At 50.5% G+C, this 10,112-nt stretch overlaps 1 protein-coding gene and 1 non-coding gene across 3 annotated transcripts; one reads left to right on the top strand and one right to left on the bottom strand.

Moving 5' to 3' along the window:
* Positions 1–6,206: 6,206 nt before the first annotated feature.
* LOC123141327 (uncharacterized) lies at positions 6,207–8,130 on the bottom strand. 2 transcript variants are annotated; one of them, XM_044560504.1, is made up of 3 exons: positions 7,559–8,130; positions 6,911–7,455; positions 6,207–6,791 (listed from the first exon to the last, which is right to left on the bottom strand). In XM_044560504.1, the coding sequence occupies exons 1-3, from the start codon at positions 7,839–7,841 to the stop codon at positions 6,456–6,458; spliced, it is 1,164 nt and encodes a 387-aa protein (XP_044416439.1). In that variant the 5' UTR covers positions 7,842–8,130; the 3' UTR covers positions 6,207–6,455. The 2 variants fall into 2 exon arrangements, with proteins under 2 accessions (XP_044416439.1, XP_044416438.1); XM_044560503.1 differs by having other exon boundaries at positions 6,911–7,458; positions 7,559–8,128.
* Positions 8,131–9,606: 1,476 nt separating this feature from the next.
* Positions 9,607–9,688, top strand: TRNAS-AGA (transfer RNA serine (anticodon AGA)). Its single transcript has one exon. It is a non-coding gene; the product is annotated as a tRNA-Ser (tRNA).
* The last annotated feature ends 424 nt before the right edge of the window (positions 9,689–10,112 follow it).

A 10,112-nucleotide genomic window follows, 5' to 3' on the forward strand; every position in this document is an offset into this window, starting at 1 on the left:
AGAGTTTACACCTGTGTGGGACCGTATGAGAGACACGAGGCATGGACACAGAAAGGAGGAGATGGAAGGTGCGTGTGTACGTATGTTGTAGGCAGACGCTGGAGAGGTTTATCGATCGGTGTGTGTCGGAAAGGAGTTGTGGAGACTATGGGAGAACGACCTAAAAAAATGAATGTGCGCGATGGATAGAATGCTGGGGGAGGGGGAGGGCGAGGAGGGCGTGTGCATGCACGAGAGAAAGTTAGTGCTAGCTACAAAGGTTAGAGGATTGTGTGGGTGTAAGAGACTAACAAAGATCGTAATTTGATATGAAAGTGGATTCATATATTTGAATAGGAGATCATAGTGTTATAAACATATGCATGCATGAATATAGCGGTGATACGCGTGTTGTGGTTTTGCACATGTTATACCATAATGTGATAATGCATGGCGTTTGTAACTCACAGCTAAATGTCGAACAATCTAAACCATACTATATATCAAACAATCTCATATTTTATTTGAATTTGTGATAATGTGTGGCGTTTGCAGCTTACAACTAAATATCAAACAATCTAAACAATACTATATATCGAACAATCTCACATTTTATTTGAATTTGTGGTAATGTGTGGTGTTTGCAACTCACATCTAAATACTTGTAGGCGTGGGGGGCGGGGCACCATACATTATGTGATAAACACATTATACATATGAGACATGGTTTAGATTATGAAGATCTAGCTAGAGCTTGAAATGTACTGTGATTTGAAATCAACATAAAGTGGATTCAAAAAACCGAGTTCGAGTTCATATAGTACACATAGTTCATATCTAACTCGAGAGTAATCATGTGGTGTGCTGTGAAGATAATACACAAACGATGGTTTAACTTGACAATAATGATGATTGTAGATCTTATTAAAATAGAGAAACGGATTCAAATGGTTTGACTTCTCAACAATCATCATTGTAGATCTTATTCAAATAGAGAAACGAATTCAAATTTAGTTCATATTGAGGCGGTAGTATATACGTTTGGAATGCACTAAAACGTTCATTTGAGTAGCAGGTTGCATGCATTATACACACAGCGAAATATTTTAATTGAACATAACATGAATTCAAAGTTTTGAATGACATTTGTAGTGCGAATTGATTTGGTACAGTACGTGGGACTAGACTCTCTTGTGTGCTGCGAATTGATTTCTTTTTGTTTTTTCGTCGACGGAAGTGCGAATTGATTTGGTACAGTACACGTTGGGCTTGTCCGGAAATTTCAACCAGCGCCTTGTTACCCAGAAATATTTAAGATATATCTTTGTCTCGTTGTGCTCCGACAACTCCCTCCATCTCAACCTGCGCCTTGCTATTCCAAAATTACAACGCGCGCGAAAACTCCCACCTCCTGTGAAATCCCGACACACGAAATGCCCGTGATACCCCTGAACCGAAAGAACCGCCTAGCTCAAATCGGTGGGGGTAATTTCGTAACTTACCCCACATTTCAGACAAGCGCGTCCCTAAGCCATGGTTCCCCACTCCCATCCCATCCGCCCACCCATTCGTACACCGAGGCCGCGAAAACCCGCGAAGCCCCACACCCTCCTCTGTCCGCCACCCAGCCGGAGCCTCTTCCCCGACGACATCGTCCACAGCAACACCTCGACGTCCCTAATCTACCGTACCGGATGAGGATCCATCGTCAATCTCGTCGTCCCGCCGGTTCAGCCACCCCGTCCTCCACCTCCAAGGAGATGCCCCGATGTTCCCCTCGTCTTTCGCGCCACCTCCATTCCCACACCACCGTCTTCACCTGCACCACTGGAAGAGCATCATCATCACCGTTTCCTCGGATGAAGCTGAGGCCTAATCGGCGCCACCAAAGAGGTTGTACACTAATCGCCGCATTTTCTTATTGATTCGATCTCACGGTGCTGCCGGCGCTCGGTCCCGAGCCGACACGGCGCGGCTCCATCCATGGCAGCGTCGCCGGCCACTTCCTCCACGGCGTCGCTCCCTCGGCGGCGACGTCCACATCAGTAGGAGATGTTGCTGCTTTAGCTCTCGCTCGCGCTGCTGCTCTGCTCTTGCTCTTGGTCCCCTGCTTGGTCTGCTCTTGCTCGCGCTGCTGCTCTCGCTCTTGCTCTTGCTTGCGATGCTGCTCCGATTTAGCTACACTTCAGTCGACTGAATCAACTTTTGGGTCAGTCAATTTTCAGGGGGTGGGGGGCTCGCCGGAGTTAAGGAAGAACCGGCCGCAGCGGGGAGGGGGGCTCGCCGGAGAGGTACCCCACTATCTATCTTAGGATTCAGGGTGGGGGCGGTGGTCGCTGACGATGGTGGGGCAGTGGCGTGGGGAACGCCAAAGAAAAAGCTCGGCAAGGGGGGGCCTAGAGGGATGGCCGGGGCGACGGCGGACCAGCGGTGGGGATTGGTTTCGGGGCGGGCGGGGCAGCGCACTGCCGGCCACGGGCGGCGGCGTGCGGCGGTTTAGTCGGTGGTGGCTGGCGGCTCAGGGGGGTGGAGGTTGAAGTTGAACTGCAGGCCCTTGATTTCGTATCCAACGGCTGGAAAATCGACTGACCAGAGATGAAAAATTTAGTCGACCGGCTCTCGCACGCACTGCTGCTGCTGCTACTGCTTTTCTGCTACTAGCTAGTGCGTTCAGTTTCGACAGTAAAATTCAGTTTCGACAGCAAAATTTAGTTTCGACAGTTAAGTTCAGTTTCGACAGTTAAATTCAGTTTCGACAGTTAAGTTCAGAGATGAGCGGCTGAACTATTTTACATCTAGCACTTTGTGGTTATGTATTTTACGTCATCTATTGGAGATGCTATTAGAATTCCACTCAGGTTAACGTTGTCTCTCCTGTCCTGCTTCAGCCTCGGCGTCGTACAACTCACCGGAGCTGCTCCAACGACGAAACCCTCCATCACCGCGGAGCAGTACCCCGGGCTCCATCTCAAGATTCCTAAGATCTTCTTCCCCTCCTCCGACAGTCAAGTCAGCCGGATCATCCTCACCGACCAACCCAATCACGCTGAGATCGACATGGCTTCGCCAAAGAGGTTGTACACTTTTGCATCTCTTTTTTTACTCTACATGTTATATATATTGTCCACTGAGCACACGCAGTAACGTGAAATATGATTAGTTTCTCCTACTATATGACAAGCAGTGAGGTACCAGGCAACTTAGGTATCCATGGTGGACTCTCTTGAACGCCATCATTATTTATCTCTGTGTGTTTGAGCTGTGCATTTGACGATGGGCCTGGGAGTTGAGCTAGTACGGCAGTGGCCTGGGTCCAAAGTAGTAGAAGTAGGCAAGTAGCACAAAAACATTTTTTGAGTGTAGCTTTTCCTTGCTCAAGCCTGCCCACTAGAATCGCCAGTGCTTGAAAGGAAAAGTGAAGGAAAGACATAGGAATTGGAAAGTTTCCTATGGTACTACTATTCATGCATTTGGTTCAAAGGAATGGAGCAAAGGAAAACTGTAGGATTTGTTCCTTTAGTGTCTCGTTGAAAGAAAAACCGTACGAATTTTAATTTCCACTTGTCCTCCTTTTCAAATTCCTATTCATGAAGGACAAGACTAAGAGATAGTAGCATAATAGCATTATAACCGTACATTTTCTTGTGGTTTGACTTAATCTCGCCATGCTTCTTTGCATCCTCTGATCTTCCAATTCTTGTGAACCAAACACCCAGATTGGCAGAAATCCTATGTTTTTAAATTCTCTGTTTTGCATGTGCATTCCTATCCTATTACTGTGTATTTCCTATCCCTGCGTTGTTAGAATCCTCCAATGCAAACGAGCCCTTACAGAATTACTTCTCTTAGAGATAGTTGTCAAAGAAAACCTTGTGTGATTTGTCCCGCTCCTGTTGCCCCGTCATCCACCCAAGCTCAGCTGCTCCAACGACAGAAGGGTCCAGCACAGCAGGGATCCGGCCTCCAGATCGCCGCCTCAGATCTTCTTCCCCGCCGCCGGCAGCCATGACAACTGCATTACCATCATCAACTGAGCAGATGACCTCGAGGACTACACGGGTCTGCAAGAGAGGTCGCACTCTTTCATGTCTGCTTACGTTATGCATCACTTAATATTACATGCTACTTTATCGTCCTGTTCACCGATTAGACTCAGCTCCAAACTAATGGTCAAACTTGAGTTTTTAAATGGTTGCGGGGTACATATCGGGGCCGCAATCAATAGTATCAATCTACTATCTGGTTAATCTCTGGTGTCTACTATGAGTTTCATGTTGGGTGGGAAACAAACAGTAAAGAAGCCATTATCTGTATTTTTTAACTGAAGCCATTATCTGCCTGCTATCATTGGTTTTGGGTCTATCCACAGGTTGCTACCATCACTCTGGATTTCTGCATGCACTCCTTACATAATCTCACTATGTTTTATTCCTATACATGTCAGTTATTGTACACAATGGAACTGAACATGTAGAGCAAAAGAGACGAGCCTTGTGTGGAAATAAAATTTCATGCAGACGTCGCTCCATGATAGGCGCAAAGGTGGCGCAAAGGTAGCCCCGCCTCCACCCATTTCGGATTGTAATCGAGAGGAAGATATCTGTTCTGAGGGGGATTCAGAAGGAGAAGACCACTCCTATTTACCCCCTGAGGTCTTCGCTCTAACTTGGCATGCTGATGTTGGTTATATCATGCATATGGTGCCTTGCATTGCTTACTTTATACATCAAATATGTCAACTACTTAGTTTAGACATGCTTTGTGTGAATTCCATCTGTTTAGTTTATTCATCGTTTATGTGAATTATGCAATGCCATCTTGTTTGGCCAGGCATCATATATGTGAATTTTGCAATGCCATCCTGCTTAGCCAGTCATCTTATATGTGAATTATATCAGGCCATCCTTTTTTTCGTTACATATTACATTTGTCAACAATGTTAGTACATTCAACTACTCTTCGTGTGCATCAGCCATTTGACACGGTGATGAAAATTTTTAGAGTAAAAACAAGGTCTTCAGAGCAAACTATGCTATCTGACGAAGCGCATATCTCGCTGGTTACGGATAGCTCATCAGAGGAGGATTCAGAGATAGATGACCAGTCCTATTCCCCCCCCCCCCCGAGGTGTATGCTCTAACTCGGCAGAGATCTCATCGCGAGGAACACAAGGATGAATGCGGATTTTCATTTGGTCAATTGGTTTCCATCGTAGTGCATTGCATTCTTGAAAGTCTGCTATTATTTTGCATGGCATTGATGTCACCTATTTTGTTTGTACATTTGGTAATTTCGAATATACTATGTTGCTTGGGTGAGGAGATATGCATGTGTCTCCTGTTCATGCGGCTCCGCTAGAAGAAAAAAATGCACATGCGCTACATAGCAATTGGGAATCTAGGGCCTGTTTGGTTCATGATGAACCCTGTCACAACTAAACCTTAGGCAATCCGTGGCTGCCACCCAAATTGTGACGAACAAAATGACCATCATAAATGTGACAAGATTTGGCAAAACTAAGCCTATGATATGTAGACCATACGGCTACAAAAGTCTCGCAGCCCACAACTGTGACAATGAACCAAACATCTGCCTAACATGTTGTGGCATGACTAAGGTTAGGCATGATAATAACACTTGTAAACCAAACATGTCTCCAGTTGTTGGGGATATAATTATTAGTATGACCCGCCAGGAGGCGCCGGGTCATACTTAAGACGATTCATGAAGCCCAAGACCACTCCTGGAGATGATGGGTTAGTTAAGGGCCCAAGGCCCAAAGGGCGACTTAAGGCCCGTAGAGATAAACCGCCATATATGTGTAAACTTGTACTATAAGGCAGGAATAGAGAGAAACCGAGCCGGACACTGTTTATGAGCCGGCCGGGACTCTATGAGCCGCTGGGCGTCGACCTCTGTATATAAAGGGACGACCCGGCGGCGGTTCAGGGCAAGTAACCACAAATCGAGAGCTAGGTCAAGCGGATTCGCTCCCTCGTTATCGAGACATAAGCAATCCAACTCAAAACTGGATCGTAGGCTTTTACCTTCACCGTAAGAGGCCGAACCAATATAAACCCCGTGTCCTTTGTCCCGATTAATCCCTTCCTTCTTCCTAGTTGCGATGGCTCCACGACTAAGTCCTTTCGCTAGGACATCTGCCGTGACAATTCCACGACACCAGTGATACACGTTATGTCACATAAGCAAACTAAAAAAATAAGTAATTGTTGATCAGCGCTTAGCTGAAATAAACAAAAAGTTCTTCAAAAGACCTTTCTGCAGTATACCCGCCAGCACCAAGTATGTACATCATCAGCCAGCCAGGAGTCTAACTGGACCTAAGCTTTTCCCGTTTACCCGTGCACGTGTGCAGCATGTACAAAGCACGTTCGGGCTCTCGCCTAGATTCGGAAATGCACCGGATTCACTAATCACTGCCGCACGAGGTACGTACTACGTACGGTCGATATGGATCACTGCCCCGTACCGCCGCGCGTGCCCGGCTGCAGCGCGAGCTTGGCGGTGTCCTTCCACAGCCGCGCCTCCATCTCCTTCTCCATCACCTTCCTCTCCGCGTGCCGCAGCGACGCCTCCAGCTCCTCGATCCGCTCCCGGCTCCTCCGGTGCAGGAGCTCCTGCAGCCGCCTCTCCAGCTCGAGCGCCGGCACCCCCTCGTCGCCGCGCTCCTCCTCCGCCTCCTCCTGTCCGTCCTCTGAATCTCGCCACCGCCTCGCACTGTACCCGCCTCTACCGGCTCCGGCTCCGAATCCCCCGTCCAGCTCGATGAACGACTCCCCGTCCGACGACGACTGCACTCAGAAAGACAACACGCAATTATTTGCCTTCAGTTAACTGCTACTACGCAACATCATGACCAAAAGTGCAGAACTCGATGTATTCATGAGAGGAAGCAATCATTCAATCAAACCTCGGGTGTTCCTTGCTCGGTGCGGCAGTTGAGCTGCAACTGCGCCCCAGCGACATCCACGGCCATGGAGCTCGATGGGTCCTCCACTTCAGACGACGTCTCGCTCGCGCCGCTCGCGGTCTCCATGGCAGACGAGGAGGCGGCAGCGCGGCCACACGGCTCTCGCTCGAGGTCGAACAGCGGGTTTCCTGTCAGGGCGTAGAACGGCCCGTCTCTCCGTTTCCGTCCAGCACGCCTATCACGACGGAAATGGCGGCGACGCGCCGGTTCGGGAGAAGACGAAGAGGTGGCGCCGGCGTCTTGGCCGTCCGTGCGCGTACTGGACGAAGCCTGGCACTGGCACGGCGAATCAGTCGTCGTGGCGACCTTGGTCGTCCTGACCACCAGCTGGTCCCTCATCTCCCGCAGGAGCACCTCCATCTCCGCGCGCACCTCGGCCATCTTGTTGAGCTCGACGCAGGTCTTGGCGAGGAGGAACAGCAGGCTCAGCCCCATGCCGGCCGTTTCCGTCGACGACGCGCCGCTGCTCGCCGCTTTCCATCCTGCTGCTGCACGTACGCGACGACGCAATGACACGCAAAGTTTTCAATGATTGAGCAGACAGAGGCTAGCTGTAATGAGACTGAAACCACCAACGAGCGCACGCACCTGAGGAGTCGGTCGACGCGGCCTCGCTCTTCTCGGCGGCGACCTGATCCTTCCGTCCGGCGCCGCCTTTCCTGCCGAGCCTGACGAACCGAAGCCGCGCGCAGGTGAACATCGGGATGCGCAGCCGCGGCGTCCCGGGGGAAGGCGGCGAGGGCGGCATGGCGTCCTCCCCCGCCACCTCGTCCCCGCCGTCGCTGTCGACGAGGCAGTCGGAGATTCTCTTCTTCTTCTTGGTCGTCGTCCCCGCTGCGCCGTCAATGCCGCCCCCTCCCGCTGATGCCATTGCGCACGAGCTAGAGTCCGAAAGAGAGCGCGCGCGGGCAGAGAGAGGCCGAGAGAGAGAGCAAGAGAGATAGGGAGCAGAGGATGGGCAGGACGGCCGGCGGGCGTGGCGTGTGGAGAAAAGCAGCGAAGCGTGGGCGGGCGGCAGAGCAGCGGGGAGTGGCGTTGGTACGGTGTGGACGCGGGACACGTCGTGGCGCGCCTGTTGCCGGACTGTGGCAACTGCCCGGGGAAAACAACATTCCCTATACAAAATCCGTGGGTGGTCGGCCTGCGTCGTACGCGACGGAGGAAGTCGTTGGAAAGAACAGGATATAATGGCTCGAATGAGTGATCGAATCTTCTCACAACTGGGGTGTGCAGGGTTTGCGTTGGCCGGACGCTCTCGTCGCTGCTGAACTTCCGTGCGTGGTCGTGCTCAGGCCTCCAGGGCGTCCCTCACATCACGGTGGCTAGAGAGCATCGGCGTGATGGATCCAATTCAACGAGGCACCCACCCTGGCCTGATGGCGCGGCACAGCAATAGCATCTCCTGTTGTGAGATCCTCCTGTGCAGTGCTCCCATGCCACTGCTGATATCCGTTCGTTAACTACAGGCCACGGCGGATCTCACCGTCGCTCCGCCGCTTTCACTCTCGGCTGGCCGGCGAGAGCAGTTCCGTACTTGCGGAAATCGTTTGAAATAAGTGCAAGTGCAGTGACGTTGGCTGTCGCGTGGGATTATCAGTAAGCATATTACACTATACTAGGAGCACAAGATAATCTAGTCCTGCACTCCTACTAGCCTTGAAAGATGGTACCAAATCCAACATGGGCACCTCTCAATCTCATGCGTCACGTCACATCAGGCAGGACCCCCCGGCAATAGTTCCATTCCTCCAATCATTGATCGCCGATGCAGTTAACAGAGACCAGTACCGTATATTTTACTTCGAGGTACTTGACACCCCGTCTGATTGGCAGCATGGCCACCACCGGCGCAAGACGCCGTGCCCGGCCGGCCCCCCCGCCGAGCCCCGCCAGAGACGACAGGACAAAGAAAACCGTCGCAGCGCCGTGGGGGCGACCCATTCCGCAGTTTTGCCGACTTGCCGCCATCCTCCGGCCATGCATGATTCGACAGACCAGTCCGCAGGCTCGCGACGGTACCAGTGTGGCAAGACGGCACCCGACAAAGCAGACGAGGCCGTCGTCGACGACGAGCCGCCCGGACACCGGCAGGACTCTTATCCATCACCCCGGGTTTCTCTCCGATTTGACGAGCGCATGTGTGCGTCCCTCTCGTTACGGCTGTTGGTGGATTTCGATGGATCCGGAGATTGGACGCTGGCGAGTCTCCGAGCCACGGAGTGGGTGATTGATCGACGGGTCAGAGGTTAGATCTACTAGTCTGTCGTGTTAGCGTGGTAGGGTGCAGCCTGCAGCGTGATTAAAGCCGGCGATTTCGCGGGCGGGGCGTCGGAATCGATCCACGAAGCTTCAGGCGAGCTTCCTTCGTGTGCATGCAACTGGAGTACTAGGAAACGCAAGATGTAGGTGTCATGCAGAAGCGTGGAAGCTATCGACGGAACCATGTAAGTGACACGCAAGAATAAGACAGAGCGGTTCCCTCGCAAGAATAAGATAGTTACAACAACCGGAGCAAGAAGATTAAGAATTCGTCTTACGTATTAGCATAATCAACGAAGAAGCAACTGAAGCCCTGTACCTTTTGTATTCGTTCCACCATTACTTACGAAAGCTTAAGTTCAAACTGTAGCATCAATGTGGTCGTGCCGGAGTGGTTATCGGGCATGACTAGAAATCATGTGGGCTTTGCCCGCGCAGGTTCGAATCCTGCCGACCACGCCCTCTCTCTCTCTCTCTCTCTCTCTCTATTCGGCTAGAAATAATATTATGCAGAGTAAACCATTTTTTGGCACAGTTTTTTTTAATAATTTTCTAAAACACAGGATTATTTTCTTCCAATTTTTTCCAATAATGATAATTTATAATTATTTTTTTAACATCTTATGGAATAAGACAATAAGCTAGGAATATCTCGAAATTAATGTTCCATTTGGGAAAAATGTTCATGCAACTTGTCAAAGTTGTTACACTAGGTCACAAAAATTATACGTAATCCATACCCAGAAAAGAACAGTGCTAGAAACAATGCAGAGTGTGCCAGGACTAGGTGCTCCCGGGTGTGGGAATGGAGTTTTGGCTCCCGGGACCAGGTGCTCCCGATATCTGGCTCGTCCAGAATCGCGTAGGGATGTGTGTCGTGTAT

Source organism: Triticum aestivum, chromosome 6D (assembly GCF_018294505.1).
Source record: "Triticum aestivum cultivar Chinese Spring chromosome 6D, IWGSC CS RefSeq v2.1, whole genome shotgun sequence".
Classification (NCBI taxonomy): domain Eukaryota; kingdom Viridiplantae; phylum Streptophyta; class Magnoliopsida; order Poales; family Poaceae; genus Triticum; species Triticum aestivum.

Excerpts from the sequence above, each read along its gene's own strand:
- LOC123141327 (XM_044560503.1), bottom strand. The coding sequence starts at position 7,841 with ATGGCATCAGCGGGAGGGGGCGGCATTGACGGCGCAGCGGGGACGACG. Across the intron at positions 7,459-7,558 it reads CGCGTCGACCGACTCCTCAG|CAGCAGGATGGAAAGCGGCG; the intron begins GTGCGTGCGCTC and ends GCGTACGTGCAG. Across the intron at positions 6,792-6,910 it reads CCGAGCAAGGAACACCCGAG|TCGTCGTCGGACGGGGAGTC; the intron begins GTTTGATTGAAT and ends TTCTGAGTGCAG.